General features: G+C 43.3%; 1 protein-coding gene across 2 annotated transcripts in view; it reads right to left on the reverse strand.

The window, feature by feature from the left end:
- The window catches only part of TMEM131 (transmembrane protein 131), a 101674-nt gene extending 94841 nt beyond the window's left edge, over positions 1-6833 (reverse strand). For both annotated transcript variants that reach the window (XM_075093356.1, XM_075093348.1), the window contains exon 1: positions 6590-6833. In XM_075093356.1, the coding sequence (XP_074949457.1) occupies positions 6590-6764 (175 nt within the window). In that variant the 5' untranslated portion in view covers positions 6765-6833. The remainder of the gene's footprint in view (positions 1-6589) is intronic.
- Between the last annotated feature and the right edge of the window lie 19416 nt (positions 6834-26249).

Raw genomic sequence — 26249 nt, forward strand, 5'->3', positions numbered from 1 at the left:
GAGAAGATTGATCTAAGTAGTATAGCAGGAAAATCTCAAACTAGTGCAAAACTCCTCAATTTTCTTCCTCCTTTTCAGAGTGGAATTACATTACAATTCTTGAGCTCTTTGCGATTTCCCCATTACATCCAAGGTTGTTTTTAAAAACAGAGAGAGTACGCTTGAGTTTAGCCCCTTGTCCCTTTAATATTCCAGAGCACAAGTTATCCAAGCCTACTTATTAGAAAATGTTAAATACAGATTTTAAAAACCATTAAATGCAGATGCTGCATTGCTTCCTTGCTACAGTCGTAGATCACTAATTATTCCATGTAGACATTTCTGAAAACAGAGATATCTCACATTCCTGCATCACATGTTAAAATTTTACCAGCTGCCTCTAATAAGCCCATATCTGACACAGGATTATTTTTTGCCTGTATTTATGACTAGAAAGATAAATACCTCCCCTTTCACTCTCATGGTCATTGGTTCCTCTGGTTTTCTAAATCAGGCATCTACATTTTCAGTTTATAAGCTTCATAAAATGGAAAAAGGGAAGTTCGTGGCAAGAATTAATGCCTCCATATATGGACTGTTTAGTAGCAATTCCTCCATATGAGAAAGATGGGTGACAGTGAGCAAACTAAGTTGAACTATGTTCATATTTCCAATTAATGAGCTAGATCACCAATGCCAAATGAGCCAATTACAAAATAAAGGCTGTTTCAGCAATGCATCAATATATTTCCCATGCAAGAAGAAATTCTGCATCCTCTATCTTGGTATTAATAATTTAAAATGCTGAAATACCAACAAATTTGTTTAGGAAAAAAAAAGGATTTTTAAGATAACTGTAGTGTAAACTTGAATCTGGCAACTACCACAGGTGAATGGATTGCATCAGTTGCTTCTGTAACAAGCACCCAGCGCACCCACCTTTAGGAACCACAGAATAACGCAGGCTGGAAGTGACACCAGACGCCTCCAGCCCAGACGCCTGGTCAGAGCCGATCCAGTTAGAGCAGGCAGCTAAAGGTATTACCCAGTCCAGTTTTAAGTACCTCTACTTATTACCATGAAGAGTACAGATTTACTTCAAATGCTGTGTTCTAGAGAAAAAAAGACACCTTCTCACAGCTACTCCTACACCCAGGTAAGTTCATGCTGTAGACTGACGAAGTCAGAGACACCACACTGGACAGCAGTTACTAGCATGAGAAATAAAACGGATCTTTACTGACTTTTATTCTTGCTGAACCCACAAACACAGAAACAAACCAAACTGGTTCTAGCCTGCACTTCAGCCACACAACTTTTACTGGTTATGCATGAACCACAACATCCACCATTCATTGTCAAACTCCCAGCTCATTTACCAAGTTTATAGTTTGAAAGATTCTTTACACTTGTAAACTTAGTAAATCACACCACGGAATCATAGCACATGTGGCTTTAAGCAGAGTAAATTTTGGTAGGTTTTGAAATAAAGTGACACACAGCAAACATCCAAGCTTAAATGCAAACAGTAGATATGTTAACATGCACAAATCTATCCAAATGACTCAAAGTAACCCGTATTGCAATACTGGCTGGCAATCAATCACAAAAATCAAAACTGAAAGCTTTAATTAATGTAATGCCTACAGACTTCTGCAAACTTCGGAGCGGCTTCATCACACTAGGCACTATACAAATACCTAGTGAGTTCCTTCAAGAGTTTACAATCCAAGGCCCTGAACTGCAGCACACTATCCTTCAATCGACCTCTGCAGGTGCGGGTACCTCAGTCTGCCTCACACATGCAATATAACTGGACACTGGTGAGGGAGAAAGAGATGCAGAGGAGGGAACAGCCACTATTTCAAGATGACACAGAAGGTCACAGAGAGCATGAGGTCTCAACTTCCTGTCCACTGCATTACAATTTTTCCTTATATTTAATTTAGCCCAAAGACTGCAGACAAGTAGGAGACCTTTCAATCCAAGCACGTGGTTAATATTTATCATTCACGAGAGCAAAGACATAGTGCAAACCTTATCAGCTCGCCCATACTTAGGTTTCAAAACCACAGTGAGACAGCATGGTGAATTTTTATTCACTGTGTTTTTCTCACACTGTTCATGATTTTAATGTGCTACTTCAGCTGCTAGAGCCTTCTCAGTTTCACTGAGGTCATTCTTTCTGGATCACATTTTGATTGAAGTCAGGGTTAAAACACCAGCATTAAAATAAATGATAGCATACTTTATACTAGTTCTGACTGTAGGATCTGACAAACAACTAGTATTTGTGACGAGTTTTTTATGATGTTATTTTAAACATATAAACTTCCTTCCCCATCACCATCCAGCACTAGTCTACTTTCGATACTCGTATGAAGTACCCTGGATTGCCATTTTAGATGTAGGTAAAAAGCGAAAAGGAAAAGCTACTTGCCTGAGATTAGACAGCATGACAAAAACAGAACCAGAACTCCAGCATCCCAGTGCACTGTTCTAATGACAACACCTCCCTTCAACTCTTCCATCATTATTTTAGCTATCATTTATACTCAGTAACTATCTTATTCTCTACTAACACCTAGAAACTATGTCAAGCTTTAGAAAAAAGAACATTCCGCATTTTCACTGACCTATCTGGTATCAGATCTTAGATGTTTAAACAGAAATCTTTACCAGATCCAGAGCTAAGATGTAACTTCAAAAGTTACGGCTAGGGATTGAATCTAGCCTATATATCAACCTTGCTCTAACTGCACCAACCTTGTGAGCAGGTGGGTAGGTAAGAGAACTATGAAAATAGTCTCAACAGGCTTCCAGCCAGCTGTCCAAATAAAAAGCAATTTTAAAAAAATTGCTGTTGTATAAAATTAAGGTTTTTTAAAATATAAATAAACATAAATAAACAAACACAAAACAGTTCTCAGGTGAAAAAGCATGCTGTTAGACATTTGTCTTCAAAACATAATAATGACCATAAGGCTTAATGGCATTGCTATGGCTTCCTTCAACCTGAAAACCTGAAACAGACAAGGCTGTTGTTGTGCACTGCTCCCCGCCCCCCCTTCCCCCAAAAACAAACGCCAAAACAAACAAAAAACCCAAAGCAAAAACTGCACATGCTCAAATATGAACTAAAAGTTGTCTTCAATCCATGTGGCAATAGAGAACGTGATAATTACACTGGGAAAGAATGAGCCTACGAAAAGCCTGAAAATCGTATGTATTTGCGGAAGAAACTCTTAAGTTATTTTTGCCCTTCCTAAATGATGAGAGGCTCTTTGAGACTGAATGCAGAGTTTTATTCCTGCCATGTCATTCTTTTGCTATGGGTTCACAGATTTCCTAAGTGAAAAAAAAAAAAAAACCCAAACAAAAATTTTACAGCCTTCTCAGTCTTACTCATTCCTCAGCAATACATGGGCACTGAGGACCCAGCTAGATCAAAAGAAAAAAAAAAAGAAAAGAAGGAGAGAGAAGTCACATCAGTGTTTAGTCTGAAATTGATGTTGATGTTTTAAGTTTTTTTGGCTGGTCCATATGCAGTTTTTTCTCTGCTTTTGTGTTTGTTCAGATACCAGATACTTTCCACAAATTCTGTTTCTCTAGCACAGACAGTATACAGCAGTATCACTGCTCCCATGAGTTTGATTTACAGCTTGTATACACAAAGAATTTAAGTTTTGCTTTTTGCTGTTAGACAAATAGCAAAGATGTTTATGTTACGTTTTTACCCTTAAATTCTTTAACTAAGATTGGGGACCAGAAGCAGTCATGTCAATCTAGAACACTCCAGCATCAATCTTCTTCCTACTCATGACAGCTGCATAAAGAACTGCTTGCTGCTCTATCTCCACACAAGCCTGAAGCTGGCATTACTCTTTTGTGCATCAGCTCCATCTTTCCCCCAGTTTCTCCTCATATACATGCAAGTTAAGAGGAAAACAGTGTACTCCACCTTCATTTTTCAGTCTATTTTGTGATACTATAATCTACCTTTCTCTTGTTCCTATCCAAATACCTGCTTCTACCCATTTTTTTTCTGTAGCAGCTTCTCTGGAATATAGACTGCACTGTGTCTTACTACAGTCACCTTCAACTCAGCAGCATAGAAATAGTACAGGAGCCAGAATGCACAACCTCAGTTCTAATCCCTTTCCACAACTTCCTTCCTGCAGCTGTCCTGAAACGTGTATGCCCACATTTGGGAGATGGAAAGGATATTCCTAGCTATTTCCTTACTTCCAGATTTCTTTTTTTTTTTTTTAAACTGAGTCTTACTATGTTTAACTTGACACAACCTGATAGAAGCTAAGGCACTGAAGGACAGAGCCTGAAACACCCTTCCCTCTTTTCTTCTGAACTCCTGTTTCATTTTGAGCTCCTACCTCAGTCTAAAGGCCCACTGTCCAAGGTGGTCCTTCCCTCCTATGCTCAGTTACTGCCCCTTGCAGACTGGCACTTGGACTGAAGTTTAGGATCAGTGGGACTGGATCTCACAAGTCACTTTTGACTTTGTCTTGCTTTAAAACTCCACTGTTCTTTCATCCAGGGCATAAACAGCCATTGCACTCAACAAAGTGACAACTCTAAGACAACAGTTTTCAATGTGTGACCCACAAATGGATATTATCAAAGAATTCTTCTAAGGAGTCCATAAAAGATGAATTAAAAAAAACCCAACCAGAACAAAAACCCGAAACAGCAAACCAAGACTTAGTGAGTCTAGATGTACTACTCATAAACTATGTTCAAGCAGCAGAAAACTTGGGAAGAGAAATGAGTGTCAGAAATCAGACAAGACTAAAAAAAAAAAAAAAAAAAAATCTCTGTTCTGTGTGAGAACCAAATTCATTTTTTGAAAATGACAGAAGTGTTGCTGGGATAAGTTTTAAGTAATAGACTGTATCAATAGAAGGAAATGGTATCAGTATAAACTATTCTATTTTCTTGTTCCATTCAAACTCTGTGAGTCTAAACCTCCCTTTGTTTATCTAGGAATGCCAAGGAAGTCCATAGAGAAAAAACAGTATCTCCTCCACAAGTGAACAAAACCAGACCGTGGTCCCAGCTGTCACAACTTTTGGGCATGAATCAATTCCACCATACCAGTATATGACATCACTGATAAAGCTTATGAATTCATATAAGCTATTACCTGTAATGGAATGCAATCAAAATCAGAGTTAAAAATAGGTATTTCTGAAGCATTTGAACTTTTCTAGTACCTTAAGACACTACAGACTAAACTGACTGACAAATTCTCATCACTCTGAAGATACTGTATCTTCTCCACAGTATTTTCTAAATGTTAAATTTTCTGAAGACAAGGTCAAGTGAACAAGAGTGGCTGACTCAAAACTGACTGGTGTTTTTAATCACCTTAATATCAACATCATCTTATTTGTAAAGACAAGTTAGTAGGAAATTACTCAAATTGAGCTCTTCATTCAAAAATTAAGGACATAGCTACGTTTATTCTGATATATACATTATTAGGATACATTTTTTCCCCTCAGTTCTGGATCTAGAGACATGAGTGACTACAGCCTCCTCACTAAACTCCTGTTCCTTAGGAATCTTATTCTTTTTTATTCTTATTCTATTTCATCCTCTCAGACCTCACCTGGCCTGAAACATCTCAGTCTCCTTCCAATATACCCTCCTCCAGCGCAGCAACTTGCCTGAAAAGTAAATTCTCGCATCAGCTAAAGTAAATGTGTTTCACCTACTTCTGTAAGGCATTACATTTATCTGCTGCTTGTTAACACTGCCACACAGCCACACTTTTAAGTAGACCATGAGTCTGCACCTTGGAAATGCTTGAAAGCCGTTCTCAGCAATGCTACAGAATATGCTTAGGTGTTTCGCTCGGGGCTTTTTTCCCTTGTTCAACCACAATGAAAAGACAATGTGCCAAAGTCAAAGGCCCTGGAAGTTAAAAAGTCCCCTGTCTGACTTTTCACTGAAGTTTGGAGAAAAGGTCACCGACCCCACGGAGGCGTCAGAGACCTGTCAGAAACCCGGACGGGGGGTGGCGGGGTAACGGGGGTCTCGCCCTCACCCCCGAGCGGGCATTTTTGCCCTTTCCCTGGCAGGTTTGCCCGCCTGTTTGGCTCGGCTCCCACCTCCCGCTGGAAGCCTGCCGCGGGGAAACCAGCTCCACGCGAGAAACCCTGGGGTTCACACACACACGCACACACCCCACCACCACCATTCTCCTTTTTAAAGGGCAGCTCCAGCTCCATCCCCGCCACTGCCGGGGGGCAGAAACCCCACCGAGTCCGCCCCGATGTCAGCGGCCCCCGCGCCACCACACGCACACACGCAGACCCGCCGGCTCACCCCGGCAGCCGCGGCAAGGAGGGGGGAAAGGAGGGAGGGACAGACGGACAGACAGCGGCAGCGACACCCCGCACGGCGGACAGCGGGACCCGGCGGCCCCGCCGAGGGGGAAGGGGCGGCGAGGCCGGGAGCCTCACCAGCCGCCCCCCGCCCCAGACCGCTCACCGCCGCCACGGGGGACCGCCAACGGCCCCGCAACCCCCACGGGAGAAAGAGGAGGGTGCGGGGAAGGACAAGAAAGGAAGGGGAATCTGGGTCTTACCTTCCTTCTCGGCCCGGGCCGTGTGGAGGAGCACGGCCAGGGCGAAGCGCAGCGCCGCGCCCCGCCAGCCGGCCACCCAGCCACCGCCACCACCGGCAGCGCGAGAGAAGGGGGAGCCGGGGCAGCAGCAGCAGCCGGCGGCGGCGGCGGCCGCCGCCTCCCGCCGCGCCGTCATCGCGCTGCCGCAGCCGCCGGTGCGGGTCCGCCGTCTCTCCGGCCGGGCCGCGGCGCGCGCGCGCGGAGGAGCGAGGGGCGGGGGCGAGGGAGGGGGAGGGGGCGGGGGCGGGGGCGGAGCGGGGCGGGTGCCCCGCGGCGCGCTGCGTCTCCTGACGCCTGTGTCACGGGCGGGCAGGCGGGGGAGGGGGATGGTCGGTCAGCGCCTCGCGCGCGCGCCCGCGCCCGCGGGGACATTCCAGGGACGCGCGCGCGCGCACACGCACAGAGAGGCGCACACCCGCTGCCGCCCCGCCCCCGTCCCAGGGGGGCGGGGTTACAGGACGAGGGCGGAAGCAGGCGCCATTTTAAGTGCGGGCAGGCCGCCCCTTTTCCCCTTCTGGGGTAGAGTTCGGAAAGTAGGGGGGTTGGGGTTTGTTGGTTGGTTTTTTTTCCTTTTTCTTTAAAACGTGAGTTTAGGCCTCCTGCAGGCGCTCGCTCGTCCTGGTGCGGTCATCCTGCCTCCTTAATACTCCCTTCTCCCCGTCTCTGGAAGGGTTGGGGTGCCGCCCTCATTGTTTCCCCCACGGAGGGCATCGGGGCTTCTCCTGCCCGCATTGAAGATGGCGGCGGGCTGCCGTGGGCGGGCAGGTCGTTCTCGGCTGGTGTGCGCAGGGCGGTCTGCGCGGGGCGCCGCGCGGCCTCGCGGCTGGGCACGTTTCTCTCCGGTGTTTGTGACCTTTGCCCCGTGCTTTAGCTTCCCGCCACGCGGGCGGGCTGCTGGTGGGGCGGGAGGCCACGGGGCAGGGATGTCGGCAGCCTTTCCTTGTGAGGCAATGTGCCCCGCCGCTGCCGGGCCGGGCCTGCCTGCGCAGCACCCTTGCCAGCAATAAAATGGGAGATCAGCGAGATATTGCACGCCTGAGGCGAAGTGTGAGGCCCTGTGCTAGAGCAAGGGTGTGATGCCTTGTGCCTGCTGCTGCCAAGGGAAGGAGTACGCCTGCCACCGCCCGTTTCAGCGGCACGGGTGGCCGTAGGGCCTTCGTGAAATGCATGAGGTGAATTTGCAGTGGGGGAGAAGGCGTGTTGTTACAAGTACGAGGTTGCCTATCTGTCAAGTGGATGCAGTGTTGTGCTGGCAAATGGGTACGTGTCACCAACGCTGAAAGGAGCCGCGATACCAGGTGTGTGGTGTGGCGAGGTTGCTGATACGAGGTGTGAACTGCAGCTGTGGCATGCTCTGGGTATCGGCTGTATGGGAGCAGGACTGATGCTGCCAAAGTCATCTTGGATAAAGTGGCAGAGGGAAGAGTCTGTAGTACAGATAGCCTCTGTTCACTGATGAACCAGCTTAGCTTTTTAGGGTAAAAAGTTGTATGCACCCATGCTCCGTTCTTAACCATTCGTGTCCCTACATGATCAACATGTTCCATTGGGCTTGAAGTGGTTGAACACATGGTTGAACTTCAGCTGTCACAACAGCATAGTAGATTTGGATAGCGTAATAGATTCGGAGTCTCTAAGGCACTGACTTAACGCACACAGCCTAACTAAAAATAGTAACGTTTATTACAGCTCTTACACAATCATAACATACGCTGCTCTTTGTTGTCAGAGCACCCCAAAGCCACCTTGAAATTCTGGATACCGTTGTTTTGTTGAACTATGGCCGCAGCGTCAACTAGGTTTATTTTCAAGGGAGAAATAGTGAGTTAGAAACATTAGGTTGAATGTTTCCATTCCACAGCAGCAGTGATCATTTCCAGAAGACATGAGGAATCAAGGCTTCTGTGTAACTGCTAATCTTTCAAACTTGCATAATCTTTTGACCACTGCGTTGAAAAAGGATATACATGAATCAGTGACTTAGGAGCATGAGTCTCTGTTCGCAGCTCTCAGAGCCACCCAAACCTCAGTAAACATAAAGCTCGATCACTGCTGTGGGCAGAAGCCCACATGTTGACTTCTGTGGGGGATAGGTATGTACATCAAAGAGCACAATCAAATCTAAGTAAAGAACTTCGAAAGACAAACAGCAGTTAGTGCTGCTTCTTTATTACAGTGGACCCTGTATGATCTTGATTTTACCTTCTTAACTAGGCTTCTGCTGTGCACACATTACTTTTCTGGAAAAAGAGGTCAGCTATTTTTTATTTCTCGTATTTCAAATCCAGTGTTGCACAACTGAGCAGCCAGACTTTCTCGCTCTAATTCATGCTGTAGAGCATCCTACCCACTAAAATGAATGGGAACTCTAATGAAACTAAGATGTAAGGATGGCAAAATCTGCCTTGGAGTAAAAATGGAACTGCCAACTGTGTAATTAGAAAAACAAAAAGCCATGATATAAATGAGAGAACAACTGAGAATCCTATCATTATGCAATGTATGAATCTTAAACCTTACAGCATTAAAATATGGGCAGTTTTTAATTGTTCTATATACAGAATGTCTTTCTCAAAGGATATTATTAGATGTGTAGAAAACAAATTGCTTGTAGCACATATTCTCCCTTTCATCTTTGTCCAGAACTCCCACTGTTTTCTGTGCAGGAAAAAACAATACAATATGGTTCAATGTCTGTAAATGATAAAGCAAAAAGCATTCTGTTAATTTATTTCTGAATTAATCTGGGTCATATTATTTCATACATGTTTGAGGCTCTTTGAGTTGCTTTGTTTGTGCATGCAGTGTATTAACATTTGGCTGTTGCGGTATTGCTTAAGCCTATTGGAAGAGTTTTTTAAAAAACTTCCTATACTAAAAAAACCCCAAACGTCTTATAATAAACTATGCTGACACATAGAAAGACATAGAATATAGTTCTTATGGAAGTGTACTCATATTGATAAACCAAAAATGCATGAATACTTAGACACTACAGTTCAACAGCTGACTCGTCAGACGAAGAAATGCCTTTTTCTACTGGAGAGCACATCAGAAAGACTTTGAAACGGGGAGCCGTACTCTGAATTCTGCAGCTATTGTCAGCTTTGTTAGCATGATTCCAAAAACAGAGTAAATTTAATGCCAGAAGAGGTATGGTCGGTCTACCTTCTGTCTCGCCTACCTCCAGTGGAAAGGTGTGTACCTAAGGACTGCAACATTTACTGACCTATGGTAGTTCACAGTATTGCTCCTATGCACACCCAAGTGTCAGCTTCCAACTGTCAGAGAAGTTACCATCTTTGATAGTTTACGCTCTTTTTCTGGGCAAGGAACCAGAACTGCTAAAATACAGATGTGTGGTTTCTGTCCTGCCACCTTTGCTATGGCGGCAGAAGTTTCTGGGAGAGTGGCTGAGCGGTTAGAAGCCGTAACCTCTTCAACTGCTGGTATTCATTAGAGGTTATCCGTCAGACTCCGAAAGCCATAATCAAATGTTTGAACCACCTTGTCTCTCCTGTAGGAGGTTGCCTTTTCTGTGGAACACAGATCAAATCCAGGTGACGTTGCACTTTAATAAATGAGAAATGTCTGTGGAGTCCCTTTCTCAGGTTCTGCTAGGAGGACAGGAACTCACGGTGGGAAATACAGTCTCTTAAACTGGTGTTGAGGTTTCTGTCATGAATGTGCCCTGGGTTACTTTCCCTTAGCTTTTACCAAATATTGTACATGATCAGTTACTTGAAAATAAACCAAGCAAAGAAAGAAATGGGGAGAGAGGAGGTTGTTGGATCATCCAGTCAACTTTCCTGCTAGTACAGACTTACTCCTCGTAGCTTGTTTATTAGTACTTTTCAAATTCTTTTTTAAACAACCTAACTAAAAGAATTCCCACCACTTGCTCTGAAAAATTTGCACAAGCTCTGCTCTTCACTGCCAACAAGATTTTTTGATATTCCGTCTTTCCCCACTCTCTTGTCATTTACTCCTACTTGTTCCCATATGTATAAGCCCAAGTATTTCCTCGCCATCCTTAAGGTTTGCATTACTTAAGCATTTTCTGGCTGGGGACGTGCCTCCATCTACCTCAGCTTTAACAGAACTAGATGTATTAAGCTCTTTTAACCTTTCTTTATGAAACCGCTCTTCCAGATAATTCTTGCTGCTGTTCCTTAAATTGCCTCATTTGCCGCGACGTTATGATGGATTGCACAGAAATAGTGCACATCCCAGCATTGAGTCTGCTTGGGAGAAGTTGTCCTTTTAGAAATGTTTCAATAAGCTCGAGCTGCCAGAAGGAGTTTGCATCACTTCAGTGCTTTGTGTCACTTGGCTATGTTTTTGAGCACCCTAAAACTGGGTTTACCACCCCGTGGATCTGTCGTGTGTCTTTTACTTGTTGATACTGTGAAGCTCTGGTACTCGGCTGGACCTGTGGGTTGAAGGCAACTCTGCAGTGAGGACAGCTCAGGGCTCCCCCCTCTGCTTCATTGTCCATGCCAGCTTCAAGTCATTGGAGGGCTTTGTTTCCAACATTTTATTTATGGCATTGCAAAACTTGTGCACAAAGGAAATAAAGTAGGTATGATATACTGGGGTTTTAACATTCAAGATTGTCTACAAGATTTATTTCCAGTGATCCCTTGTTACTTTTTACCTAATGACTTTATTTTCTAGATAAGCAGTGGTAAATTTGCTTTTTTATCATGTTTTACTTCTGCTTTCTGTTCACTTAATCACTCATACGATCATACACCTAAACATGTCATATAATTTTTGTTAACCCATTGAGAGAAAATATCCTTCATTTCTTTAAGAATGTTACATTTTGTGAACTAAATGTAATGATCCAGAAGTTATTTTCTCAGAGGAAGGGATGATCACCTTCTGATTGGGCTCGTTATTTATGATACACACTTGCCCAATGACAGCCTGCTTTCAGCTTTGCTATGATAAAAACCATGACACTCTGTGTGATTTTGGTTTACCAGTTTCCTCTAATAAAAGAAATGATGCAGTATTTTGCTGGCAATAGTGCTAGCTGTTGTATCACTATTGTGAACTATGATGTGAACTGTTCCTGGGGATACATACCTGGAAAGTTGCATGCCACAAGCATTAGCCTCATTCATTTGATGATCACTTCACGTTTCCCTACTGCTACGTCAGTGTCATGCAATTGCCATATCACAGCTCCTCTCTCCTGCTGTGATCCTGGCACCAGAAAGAGCGGGCTGGTCTGATATGGGATGACCTAATGAGTTGTGTCTGGCGTATAGGTTTGATATGTAAAAGGTGAAGACACACAGAGGAAGCTGGCTAGAAACGGGTGTTGTGCGGGTGTAGTATAGTGACACAAGCTCTCCGTGCTGAGTGACAGACCACTGTTACGTGACATAGTGCATTATTGGTGTCATCATACCCTGTCCCATGTGGTGCTATGCACAGGGACCTAGCGAGCTTGGGAGATACAACACAAAGGTGTCACTCCCGCCACCAAGTCCAATGTAGCAGAAGACACAAACACCAGGTTAGCCCTGAGCATTAGAGTACTGTCAGTGAAGGGAACTGCTGCCATTCCACTGTGTGTTTCTTAGATGCCTTGCTAGTATGCTCCAGACTTTCCAGATTCATCCCCCAAGGGCGCAGCAATACAGCCCCCTTTTGCTGCCAGCACAGTAGTATTGCCTCCTCAATGTCTGGCAACCTGGCAGAATTTCTGGTGTAGCTGATAGGTATTTTGGTGTGACAGAAAGGTGTGTGATGTCTATTCCTCTCGTACTTCACACTGATTTAGCAATGCTGGAACTTTGTAACACAGGACTCCTCTCAATGACGGTCGGTTGGAAAACCAAGACTGCTGACATGGTACCATAGTGTGGTACCCACAGAATCATGCTAGATAGCTGCTAATTGCATTGTAAATCCTGTATGATGATTTTTTCTTCTGGAAAAGGAGGCATCTAGTGCAAAACCACCCTTGACTGCAGAAATCCACTGATGCATTAGAAAGACAGAGAAAAGAGGAAGAAGTAGAAAATGAATGGGTCCAAACAGAGTGCTGACCAACCAAATACCCTGTTCAGTCCAAAGATACACATAGAACATTCTTAAGTTCCTAAAGCTTTTCTGAGTGTTGAAACTTCATTGTAAACCTGTTCTTTCAATTAAATGGGATTCTGCCAAAATGGTGATATACTCAGCTATGTGTATCTTTTCTGATGAGCACATCCAACAACGTTGCATTGATGTGCCAGTGCCAAAGGGTGTCTGTGCCTGGGTGAAAAGATGTTAGTTAATACCCAGACTGGTGAAGGGCAAGTGATTTTCATGGCAATTTGAAAATGATCAGCACGCTTGATTATTTATCCAGTTGTCTCCATGCAGATTCAGAAGCCCAGCCACAGACATCTCCATCTCAAATTCTTGGCCAGAGTTTATTTAGTCCCAGATTGCCTGCCAATGCACGTGGAACTCAGATATCCCTACGGCATAGGAGGGCATTTTTGTGAGGTGCTGTTGGTTTCAGTTCACAAGCTGAATGGAGCAATAGGTGAAGCATGCAAAGAGGGCACACATCAGGCGCCATGGTTTCCGGTTGCTGCCTGGGCCCTGATCCTCAAAGACGGAGGCTAAAGTCAGAGGCATCTGCAGATGGGGATCAACTTGTGAGATGAGGCAGGATGAAACCCTAATGGTAGAATTTAATTAAATGCCTTAAAATTTGAAAGCAGCTCCATCTGTTTCTTCCTGCTTTATGTGCTTCTGGTGTGTCTTCTTCTCCAGCTTTTAAAAATCTCTCTTCTGGAGGAGCTTGAATAGTTTGATGATTAGCTGCTTCTCTTTGCTCTTCAGACAGCTCTAGATATTTTCTCCATCTTAACTGAGTCATATGCTACATGATATGAAGACTGAGTAGGTGGATGTCTGGATTTTCCTGTCCTTTCAGGTAGCCTACATTATCATTAGTACTGGCATTCTGGGTATAGGCTCTCGGGTGTGCACTTCTTTTTTGGTCTCCTGCTGTCTCTTTCATTTCTGTTTCTGGGTTGGATTGTATAAATGATGGCTCTTCACTGTTGTCCAACTTCCCCTTTGCTGCTGTGGGTAAGCACCTCTTTCGGTTCTGCATGTTAAAATAGAAAAAAAAAAAAGATGAGACCAAAAGCTAGGGTAGACTGTCATGGTGCAGCTTTGTAGCTTTGGAAAGACCTTCTCTGGTATTTTATTGCTGTGGACTGATCGACATCACTTTAACATGTCTCAAAGTGCTTATTATCACATATCTCACACTGGGAAATAAAGGTTCCCAAGAAGCAATACATAGATATTTACAGGTGAGGGTTAGCTCCAAGGTCTATAGACTGTACTAGTATGATCGTTCAAGACTCTATTCCCTCAGCTTCCATGTGTATTTGTGACCTCCCCACCTCCTTTTAAAATGTGCTGTGCTGTCCTTTTTGTGCTGTAGACTCTCAGGGAAAGACTGGGGTTTGCAGAGCTGAGGTAATGGGGTTCATGAGTGTTGTCTCCTCCCTTTCACCCTTCAGGGGAGATACCAGATCTGTTAGGGCAGAAAAAAAGAGAAGTAGCACCAGCTGGGAGGGACAGGAGTAACACAGCTCCTGCAAGAGGCTTCAGTAACAACATGGGGCTGAGTAGTCCTGCAAATGGGATATAGCCCGTGCTTCAGGAATTGGCTGCAGTTTCCCATGCTGGCTCATCCTAAATGGGCTAGCATGTCTTACCGTCCTGCAAAATTTTATCTAGTGTCTATCAGATCCCAGTCTGCATAAGCTGAGATATGGCTGAGTGTGAGACACCGCAGTCTTTTGTTATACAGCAGAGTACAGAGAGATTCAAAAGATGAAGCACTGCCTTGGATGAGGAGTTGCAGTAGGTTGAAGGGCCAAGGAAGCCTGAGCTGAGTCTCCTGAATAAGTAGTTGATTTTCTTGAAGAAGTTTGGTTTTAATAAGAACCAGCTGCTCTTCTTCTAGGTGCTGCTTTCCCATCAGCAACACAAGAGCTGTCAGCCTTGCCTGTCCGAACTGAGGTATAGATGTCTGGGCATGCATCAGGATGGAGGTGGAATTTCATCTAACAGAAAGAACAGGGTGGAGAACTGAGAACGCAAAGAAGACAGAGCATTTGGGAACTGATGCCCTTTCTGAAATATTAAAAGATCTTATACATACCTCAGGAGTTATGTCTACGTGGATGGGTGTGGAGAGTTGCTTGTCTAGTCTTACACTTTGAGCTACTAGGATGCAGGCCAGCTCTGATACAAAAACTGAAACTGCAATGATGTGACACTGTGCTCTCGTTTACCATAACTGCTTTCTCTGCAGGACTTACCAACATAGCTCTGAACTGCTGGTTAACGCAGGTACCTGGTATCCAGACCAGTCTGGCTTACATCCACCTAGCTCAGACCACAAGCAACTGCATGCATCACTCTTCATGGACATTTGGTTAGTTGCAGTAGTCAGCTCTCACCATGGCTTCTGCAGCAGTTGTATGCAGATACAGAGTGAATTGGCAGTCATTGCACAGTGGAAGCAAACTCTTCTTGTGACAGCAACACTCCTAGTATATAATTTCATATTTCACAGTATGTAATCCCTTCAGGTTTTCAATTAAAATGTAAAAATGACAATATATTGGAACAAAGGGGGGGAAAAAAAAAACCCAAAAAACCAAACCAGAGCAGCTCTAAACTGACATATTTAAAATTATTTTGAAATCAAATTAAGCTTTTAAAAGCTAAATGGGTTTCTTGTGGCTCCAAAACAAACAGTAAGCAACAAAATCCAGACTTACTTGTGCAGAAATTATTTAGGTGGCGAATGGGGAGGAGATGGTCATAGAGGGTTGAGCTGGATGAAGTACATTTGCAAGTTCTTGAAAAACCCATGTAGGAGGGAGTCCCACAGAAAATCTATAAACTATGACTCAACTTGATCCACATAAGGTTTTCATAGGGGTATAAATGACAAAACCTCTGATCTTGGTTGCTGTGATAGAAAATTGAGCAATAAACAATGGTTCTGTTAATGTCTTAATCATAGCTTATACAGAATTTTCTCTTGCCAACATTCCTCTGCTTCTTGTACTTTGACAGAGCATGATTGCGTGAGTGTCTCAAGTGAACTTAATAGTTCTCCAGGAGGAGGCCTGACTCCTTGTAGGCCACCAAAGCTGGATGTGTCAGTAGAAAGAGACTAGATGAAAAGCAGCCAAGGGGACTTCCTGGCTGGGGATTGTGCAGTCAGCCATCAGCCTGCTTTCATGGAAACACTAGTAACAGAAACATCCCCAGAGAATCATTTGGGCAAACAATGATGACAGATGGACCTGAGGAGCCCAGCAACATCTTGTGTTGGAAGTATCCAGAAAGCCACACCACACTTAAAAATGAAACAAACAAATAAATCTGCAAGAAGAAGAAGAGCAAACCAAGATGAATTAGCTGCCAAAGTACATACTTGCCACAATAACCTGCATTTTAACAATAAAGCTGCATGAAATGTTGCACAGCAGCAGTCATGCCAGATAGAGAGCAAAGATCATTCAGTATCATAATGAAGAGTCTGATCCCAACGAGGGCTGTTCATGTCCAGAACTTGCAGATATTAAATTCTTTATGCTACTCAAAACATGGTTATTTACTATCCCTTCTGGTTTACCTGCATGTCCCTCCTAAAATATGGGGAAGGCAAAACACTTAAAAATATAGGTAAGTGAAGCTTTGTTAGATTCTTGTGTGGTTTCTAAGTCTTGTGATCTGTTTAAAGTCAGAAAACTGAGATACAAAATGGCTACACTGGCTGAAAGGCAGGAAGAGGGGACACCAAGGCTTTGAATAGAAGACATAGATTTATAAGAAAAGAGATGAGAAAGCATATTTTTGAAACGACTGTCCCTAATAAAAAAACCCCAAACCTAGTGCTACAGTGACATTCTATGAAATTCTCAAACTTCTTACTACAATTGGCCATTGATAAATAAGTTGGTACCCTAGCAGGTACCTATATAGAAAGCTGTGCAAGTTTCTGGAGCACAAGTGAAAACTGAGTTATTCGTAGTTTTACATTTCATTTCTTTTCATGCTTCATGTCTTTGAAACCAGTGTCATTTTTAGTTCTTCAAAATACAGGGGCACCAGTTTTGCCTTTGCAAACCTACATATTTAAAGGAGGGTGTTTAAGCAGTGTTGGCAACTTTGCATTTCTAAATGTTAGTGTTCTGGTTTTCATCTAAATAAAGAAACCAGAATTTGCCGTTGAAAATTAAGTTTGTAAGCTCAAAAAACAGGGATAGAAAAAATATGTGGAAAAACAAAAATGCCAATTAAAAATATCTGTGTTAAAATTGGACCATAACGCCTGCTGCAATGTTACTGTTACCAATGCAGTTGCTGTAGAAAGCAGAGTACCAGGACCAAGAACAGAAGCACAGGAATTAACTTTTAGCTGCTCCAGCAGGGCAGAGCCCTGTGAATCACACTAGGAAGCACAGATCAAATCCTCTTATGTAAACATCATACGGGGCTGGCACTAATACTCCGTGCACCCTAGGAGGACTGCTGATGTGGCATTCCCCAAATGCACATTTGCTTTGTGTAATCGTGGGCAATTGTTCTCAGGCGCAGGAGGCCTAAGTGGAAGCCTTCACATCGTCTGCTCAGGGTGAGCAAAAATAGATGGGGAAACGCAAACTCTGAATGTGGCCACGGGCTCCCAGGGCCACCTCGTACACCTCTTGTAGTCACTGCCCTCCCCAGAGATAGGATATCCTCCCCCCAGCACACTAACGTCCCATGGCTGTGTCCAAGCCCATGGAGAGCCGGGTGGCCCATCCTGGTCCCAGGTCCTGCTAGATCTCCAGAGCCACGTCACTGGCGTCCCCTCAGGTTTTCCAGCAGTTTTCCGCTGCAGTGCAGAGTGCTGAGGACCCATCTCCTGTTTCACACCAGTGTTTAACTTGCTGAATTGGGACTCCATGAACTGATTCAGACCCGGTTTCTGGTGACTAATGCCAGGCACTCCCTTCCTTTTAGGCAGCAGTAGCTCCTCAGTGCTCCCAAGCCCTGTTCAGCCAGGCAGCTACAGGACTGGAGACTAGATATGCTGCTTTCCCCTACTCAACAAGTGATGACAAATAAGGCCTTATTTCACATATAATTTTTTATTTATACAATAGTGACAATTTGTAGTCTGAAGGGGTTTTTTTTGTTGTTTTTTTGTTTTTTTAATCTGTATAGCTATGTGATCATAAACTATAATCCCTGCACACATGGATCTGATAATTTACAGGACTGATCTTCTCAAAGAGGGACTCCTGTTGTTGCTCTTCTCAGTCAGCTGGGATCAGATGTGGAATAAAGCAAATATCTTAGCAATATTTTCAGCATTGAAGACTTTATGATAGGCATAGTTTTATCTGTGTAAAGGTGTCTTCTACCAGGTTGTTTTATCATTCACGCATAGAAGTCCAAGACTTAGAGGAGCACTCTGAGTAAAAGCTCTGGCCCAACTTCCATTTGCCCCTCTTCACCCATCAAGCACAAAAAGTGTAATATAATAAAAACTCAGCAATTTCCCACTAAGACAACCATACAACATCATTGCCAGGCACTCTCTGCAACTTTCCCCTGTTTTGTTTAGCAAGAAAGCATTAGGAGTTTGATCGCTGCTGTGATCTCCATGGTTGCAGGAAGCCCACCTATCTTCACAGGCTCCAGCATGAGACTGCCCACTCAAATCTGGGGGATACCTCACATTCTTCATTCTAGGTTATTGTTGAGACAGAAATGTTTGTTCTGTCGATGAGGCCTATCCATTGCATGCAATTTGTCTCTTGAAGGCTTCAGCCAATGACATCCCCAGTTAGTTAAACCGTTTTAACTAATCTTCTAAAAAAGCTTCAGAAATCTTTTGGCCTGAGCTGGATCTTCCTCCTGTGGGTTTTCGTGGTTGTCTTTGTTTTTTATATCTTGAGTTAGATAGTTTCTTATCCTCTGAAATATGTCTGGTATATGCATAAATATGAAAAGTACTGTGCAGAACTTGTGGTAGTTTTTGCTCTGTCTTAATTTGCCAGCGTCAATGTAGTTGGATGACCCAGACTCCCAGTCAAAACCAATAAGACATTCTGCTCTTGGCTGCAGGAAAGTGTGCTGCTATTTTGAGTTACATTTCTTGTAGTTATTACAAAGCTTTGACTCAGTTGTTGGGGAAGTCATTGAAGTGTTTTTTCTTTAATAGTTGCAGTATGGGAAGCTCAAGGTGGTGTAGATGCAGTCAGGCCATTTTCCACCACTCAGCGTAATCCCTCAGTTATCCACTGTGACAAGAAAAAAAAAATGCAAGGGCACATTGTGGTATGTCACCTGATACTACACCCAGCTGCATTGCTCAAATCCTTGCAAATTTAAGGAAAATGGGTTGTATTAGAGCATTAGCCTCTATTCTTTGACTTCTGTGAGTGTTTCCCTAATTTCTAGACAAAGTGCGATGTTCCACACTTCTTTGCCATGACATGCTGTGAAACATTTGGCTGTTGTCCTTAGGGTTTGGTAAGGTCAATCACATTTTTTGTTCTCTACTAAGAGCTCAACTTTTGATGCCATGTGAGGCAGCATCCTGACAAGGAGAAAACCCGATGACACAGCTGTAGTTTCAAATATTCCAACAGGTTCACTTAGGCATACTATTGCACAGTGACCTAGTTTAGAGCTATCACAGGGAGCAATTAATCTTTGTCATTCCATATGCATTCTAGAAGCACCTGAATCCCGGAGAACTCCCTGGAGCCGTGTCTCTTCCTGCCAGCTTTCTGTGGTGGGTTTCAGTTCTGCTCCAGAACACATTTACTCGCTTCAGTAGCTCAGAATCCCTCCAGGGTCCCTAGATGAAGGCAACTCTCAGCACAATAGGAAAAGGAATATTGATCACACAACATAATCCACTGAGTTTTCACACACACGAAATGTGATGTGACATGAATTTCTTTTGGTGTCTGCATCAGCCGGTCATTAGTAGCTCCCAGTGTTATTCTGGCAGTACGTTTTCTTCCCCTTCAGCTCCTAAGTATTTTTCATGGATCATATTTTCACCAAATCACAGCCCTTTTCAGCTGTTGATTTCTGCAGAGAGCAGCAGGTGCCTGGACAGCTCTTCACACGTGTTGCTCCAGTCACTGTGTGCCAACATCTCTGCAGCTCCTGCTTTCCTGCGTGAGGCTTCTCTCCATGTGGGCAACTCCACCTCCTTTGGCCTTTGTCTCTACATCATCTGCAAATACCATCTGGCCCGGGGCCCCCTTAAGAAACAGCTTCTTTCATCTGACCCATGGGATGCCTATGAATGCATTACACTTGGGCGTCCTCCAACTCTTTAGTTACTTCACTAGGAATGATTCCTTGCAGTGCTGCATCTGGTCTAGATGACTCACCCTGAGGCTGGGAATTCACAGATGATACCTTTAAAAAACACCCTAAATTTCTGTCTCACTGCTTATAGCTCAGTCAGTAGCCTGTCCATGGCATTCTCAGTGTTGTTATCTTCCTCAGCGAACAAACTATAAGTTGCCTCTGTGCAAACTCTTTTCAAAGTAAATGTTAATACAAGAGTTTCTGATGGCCTCCCTCTGGGTATGCAGTCACCCTGTATTACTCGTTCTGAATTCAATACATGAAGTTCTGCCTCACTTAAACCCTCTTCTGACAAGAAGTAGAGGGAAACCCCCAGCAAAAGCTTCCTTAATGCAAATAATCGCCTCTGTGGAGGTTGGCCTATTGCCGCTTTTTGGGTTTCTGTTTATTTGGCATTTCCAAGGAGCCGCATTTCTGCTTTTTTTTGTTCCTGCACTTCAAGAAAAGTTTCATAAGACTTTGCTTTGCAAGATGCACAGCCTACGTATTAAAATTTGTGGCAAATGGCTTTGACCTTGCCAGCCAGCAGCACTGTCAAGATGCTGTCCTCCTTTCCTTTTACCCTCAGAGAGTATTAGCTCAGTGACTGGAAAGCCCTCCTACTCAAGACCAACCAATTTCATCATAGAAGACATGCTTTTTCTGATTTGAGCCCACTGCCACGGGTGCAAAGTACGCAAAGGCTACCAGGAAAAGTCAGTAACATGCCCAGCATGGAAGGCACTGTTGCCTTCCTTTACTGCCACTGGCGCAGAGGCAGCAATTACAGTATAAATCTGCATAGTATGTTATTAATAAAATACAGCACCCTCTTTTGGAGGAGGTGCTGTCTGGCCTAATTATTTTAAGCTACTTATTCCCCCACTTATCAAGGAGAGAGCAGGGACTGGGGGCTGCAACCTAGAGGCATCTGAGCTGCCAGAAAGGTAATGGTTGAATTAAAGCCACGCAGTTTTTGTGCAGAGGAAGGCTTAAGTCAAGTCAAGGCAATGATGAGAGACTCACAAGACTCTTCTGAGCCTGAATCTGGCCTTTGAACAAGACCTGCAGAGTCCTGCTTTTAGGTGACCAGGCGTGCTGCTAATATGCTTTTCCTGGTAAACGAACAGCAACCGAGGCAGTTTGCCAAACTGTCTTTTCATCATCGTCAGAGTGAAAGAATATTGACTCATACCTCTGCTAATTTGGTTTATGGTTGCTCTGTGGTCAAAGATTAGTAGGGTAATCTAAGGCACTGGTCCAGGTGGGTTACCAATACCCTTGCAATAAAACATTTGTTTAAGACTTTGTCTCAAGTAAAATAGATGTTCTTACAAAGATTAATATTAGAATTGTATGTAATGTTTCTTTATTTTCTTTTTCTTTCACAGAAAAGAAAGGCCTAGAATAATTTCTTATTGTGGCAGTACAATCTCATTTAACTTTATAACCTCTGTAATGTAGAATGACTTTCATATAGCATAACAGCTGATGTGGAAAGATTAACAGCATTAATTTATTATTTCTGTGACTCACTTGACATCAGTCCACATTTATTCATGCTTTGAGGAGCATATGGATGGGTAGGAAAATTTGTTCTAGTTACCAAGCAAATGAATATTTTAATTCATTTTATTTATGGTGTATATCTACCACCGAAATAAAATGCAGACATTTAGGGCAGAAATCTTTTCTGAGGCCCGTGGCTTGTGATCTCAGATTTGTAGGCAGCAGACAGCTTTTTTATTCATTTATGTCTGTGGGGGAAACTAGAGTTAGAAATGCTGGTGAAATAACAACTGCTGAATGTTATTTCCATACATTCTAGCAATTATAGCACGTGCCATCACCTGATAACTTAGTTGTTCTCTTGTACAGTCCTCATTCTCATGGTTTCAGATTTTTGAATTCTTTCTCTTTCTCCCAGAGTATCAGATGGCTCTATATAGTGAGTGTGGTCTAACAGGCTCTGTGCAGAAGGGTCTACCTTTTTTCTTTCCCTGAAGGGGAAATTGCTTAATAAGCAGGGCCTTCTGGGCTCATGGATAGAAATACTGGATGCATGGCTGAGACCCCTCTATCTTTGCCTGTCTCCTTCTTGCTGAAGTAAGGCCAGTTCTCTTAATTTTTTTTTGCATCATTCTGAGCGTGAGGCTTATTGATTCCCTGTTGCCAAAGATATCTGAGATCTGCCCAGCCATCTGCCATTCCGCTGGGACTGCAATGCTGCACCTCATGTCCCTGCTGTGTGACTCCAGTGCTTTCCTTTTGCATGGGGAGATGATCCTTTGTCAGCCTTCAGCCCTGATCCCGTCATACCTGGTAATCCAAGTGCCTTCCACTTACCTGGTGTACTGTAAACTTTTTCTTATCAGTAAAAGAGGAACTCAGGATGTTATATGAGGAAAAAAAAGACCCAACTACAAAAGCACTTATTTTCTAAGGTGATGAAGAGATCAGTCATAGACTGTCCCTTTTACTCATTTTTCCAGCTACCAGACACTTCTGCAAAGAGTACCATATAAAACCAATACGCAGCTAAATGCTTCATGTTGCTGAAGAATTGATATATGCGTGTTTCAGCTCTTCAATCTTTCCATTCCTATAAAGCCAGGAAGGAAGAACAAAACCACCTATATTTTAAAAATGCTAAAAGAACTCACTTAAATGCAGCTATTTGAAGTGATGGAAAGGATACCAGCTACAACAGGGAGATCAATATTTTCTGGGTGTTCTGCTGGGCCGTCTCTGGTAACACCTGGGTCAATGAGCATTTCTGAGATACATCACCAACCACAGCATCAGATTTTTCCTAGGTATAAAATGGAAAACAAAGTTCTGCTTTCTGCTCATCTTCCTCTGGTGGTTTTCCCTGTCTCCATTGTCCCATGTCTTTTTGTGCTTGACTGCTGAACAGCTTTTGGTCACGAGCTTCTTTTGACTAAGCAGATACAGCTGAAGTTTTCATGCTGCCTGAATTCTTTAATTGGAAAAGACTCAAGACAAATATGAGAGGCCACTGGATCCCTTCCTGTCATCTGTAAATAATTTGCAAAGACTACAGAGAAAGTTGTAGGCATGTCAAGTTTTTCAGTAATCTCAGAAGGAGGAAGGGAAGATCCTAATGTAAATACCAAGTAGTATGTGTTATCGGTCCTGGGAGGCCATTATGCCGATCTAACTATAAAAATGCTCTTTGGTAGAAAACTGCCTGCAGTTTTAATTAGCTGATTGGTTTTTTTGCAGACAGAGTGCCATATTTACCAGAGTGTAGGGCAACCTTGAATGTAAGGTGACCTCTCACTGTCTGTTTTATCAGGAAAAAAAAAATCAAATATAGTTGTGTGCTGAAAATTCCCTGAATTATCATTGCAGCCCAGAATGATCCTACCTCTGACAAGCCTTCTCTAATGCCTGATGGATATGAGACAATTAATATGGGGCAGGAAGTGTGCTGTTTGTAAGGGCTGGATTTTGCTCTTAGATGAGGCAGACCATGTTGGTTCCACATGAAGTCAAGAAAAAGCCAGTAAATAAAAGTTGTACCTCTTTAAATCTTGAAGGGTATTTCCAGGAAAATTTCTGTAGAGGAGTGTACAGAAATGACAGTAAAGGCTTCTTCAGTAAAAAGCATGCGGTTTTGTGCCTATGATACATGGATAATGACACGAATGCTACCTGTAGGCAATTATGTAGTTTATGGGATTCTACAACATAACCCATACATTGGTGGAAATAATGATACCAGTAATTAAAGGTATACCTTACATTTACATCCTAGGATCAACAACTGCAGGAAACCACAGCGGGTTCAGTATTGGTTTTGATAACGAGGCTGTAAAAGAAGGAACCGTGAGCTCCAGATACTCCTTGCTAGCAGCAGTGCCTTCAGCTGGCATTTCAGGATGTTATTATAAGCAGTACTACCCTAAGAGATCCTTCTGAAACATTTGATAAAGTCGCAGAAGTAATTACATTTTTGTCCAACTTTTTCCAGGAAATAAGGCATCTGGAGACAGTCATGCCTTTCTTGTACGCAGCCAGCCAGATCCCATGCAGAGGAGCTGCCTTCTATTTCTAAGTGCTTCTTTGCTTTCTGTGCAAAGTGTGGTTGCAGCGATGAGAATGAATGTGTGTCATAACAGCTCAAATGTAAAAAGTGCACATTAATTCCAGAGGTCGGATAAAAGTCCTAGACGTGGTACATCCATCCCAAACTCTAAACAGACTGAACATTTCAGCACCAGAATATCTTATGAAAATTACTTCATTTACTTTAGCTGATTTATGATTTAGGCTACAATTTCTTTGGCCATCAGATTAATGCTGGTAAAAGTCTAAATGCCTAAATTTCCAAGGAGAAGTCCTCTCTCTCCCTCCTTCCCCTGCCCTGGTTCCAAAATCTGGAAGAAAAGCCCCCAAATCATTAAAGGTTTTTAGATTTATTTAGATAGAAACAATTTTACTGTATGTTATAACAGGTTGGAATGGAGAGAATATGCAGTTTTTTTAAGTTTCGCAATTCTTGTGACAGATACAAACTTCCCGGAAAGTGCTGAAGACATCCCTCACATATATGGTCCTGATTACGCTCATAATCATGTGATTGCCCAGATTTTGTTGGAGCATTTGGAGTTCCAGCTTGCAAGTAGTTTGTTGGGGGTGATTCCCAAACATTTCTGTTCACCTAGCCAAGCAGGACACAAGCTACCCTTTGAAAACAGGGAAACCGATATAAAATTATTTTGTTTGGACCTGTATCCCAACATCGCACATAGTTAAAGCACTCAGAGCCACATGAAAACATGGCTTTGAGCCACAGCAGAAAAGTCATGGCTCAAGGATGTATTACGCATACGTGAGGACTACACGGATGACTTGACAGCTTACAGATGCTGGGGAGGAATACATTTCAGGAAGGCCAGGGCTGTAGATCATTGCCTGACATCTCTTCATCTCTGTAAGCTGTTCTCTCTGGGATCGGGTTTCAGAAAGGAATGCCGTCACAGGAGATTTTACACCATGACTAAAACTGCTGACTTTCCAGCAGGATGATTAACCTCCCATTCCAGGCTTGGCGATTGCTTTATTTACTAATGCAGCTCCTAGTTGTTACGTAATGGAAAAGCAGGGGTAAACGCTCCGCCTTGGGAGTGTATTTGTGAGTGGAGAAAGTACCGCCCCAGCATTGAAGCCTCTCCTCCAAAACAGTAGGAAGAGCCCTGAGCTGCAGTAAGGGAGCTATTACAAGGAAGGAGCACAAAACTGAATTGGAGTTAGCTGGCAGCTTTGATCCCAGCAGAAAAATTATCTATAGTATAGAGTGTCCCAGGCTACAATATATCTTCTGTTAGGTTCTCTGTGCTGGGAAGGAGGATCTGGACAGTGTCCACTGCAAAGGCAACAGCTACAGGGAGGTTTTATGGCTATGTGGTTCTACTAGAGATGTGGTTTTCTGGTGTCAAGAGACTGACTTGGAACAGCTCCTACAAAACATACCTTTTGCTGTACGGCAAGAAACCACCAGCCAGGGGTCAAACCTTTACCTGCAATTGAACCAAAATATTGTTTTCAGTCAAATAGCTGGTAGTCAATTATTACCCTGAAAGATCAATAATACTTAAATGATGACAGTTTCCTAGTGTTGCAGAAATACCAAGTTTCTTATTAGCTGCTCTTTTGTAGTAGCAAAAACGTAGCTCAGACTACAATAGTTCAAAATGGGAAACTTGTGCTCTGGGCTTGATTCAGTCAGTGCCAATGTTCACAGCTTCTTTGTGAGTGACAAGGTCTTATCTTGAATCCCAGCTTCCTGAGCCATGGGATTTTATGAGATTCTTCCCTCTTGTCCTTCCCCTCCTGTCAAAGGACAATGTTGGCAGCCATTCGTGGAAGTAGTTGAAACCGCAGGCTTCCTGAAGCCTGAAAAGAGAGAAAGCAAACAAACCTGCCTTTAATGTGTATATACATACACACGCACACACCTATACACCCACAGGTATATGTACATATGGTATGGATGGGTCTATCCATGCATATCTGTCTATCAGTATGGAGGATGGGAGGAGGGCAGGGCGAGAGGCATAAACATCTTATGATCCTTGTGAAGGCAAGGATTTTGGTTTTTGGAAGGCAGTCACTGGCAATTCCAGCCCTCTAAAAAAATAACCTTAGTGAAAGTTTGGAGGCATATAGCCAGTTTGCA

Source organism: Phalacrocorax aristotelis, chromosome 1 (genome assembly GCF_949628215.1).
Source record: "Phalacrocorax aristotelis chromosome 1, bGulAri2.1, whole genome shotgun sequence".
Lineage (NCBI taxonomy): Eukaryota > Metazoa > Chordata > Aves > Suliformes > Phalacrocoracidae > Phalacrocorax > Phalacrocorax aristotelis.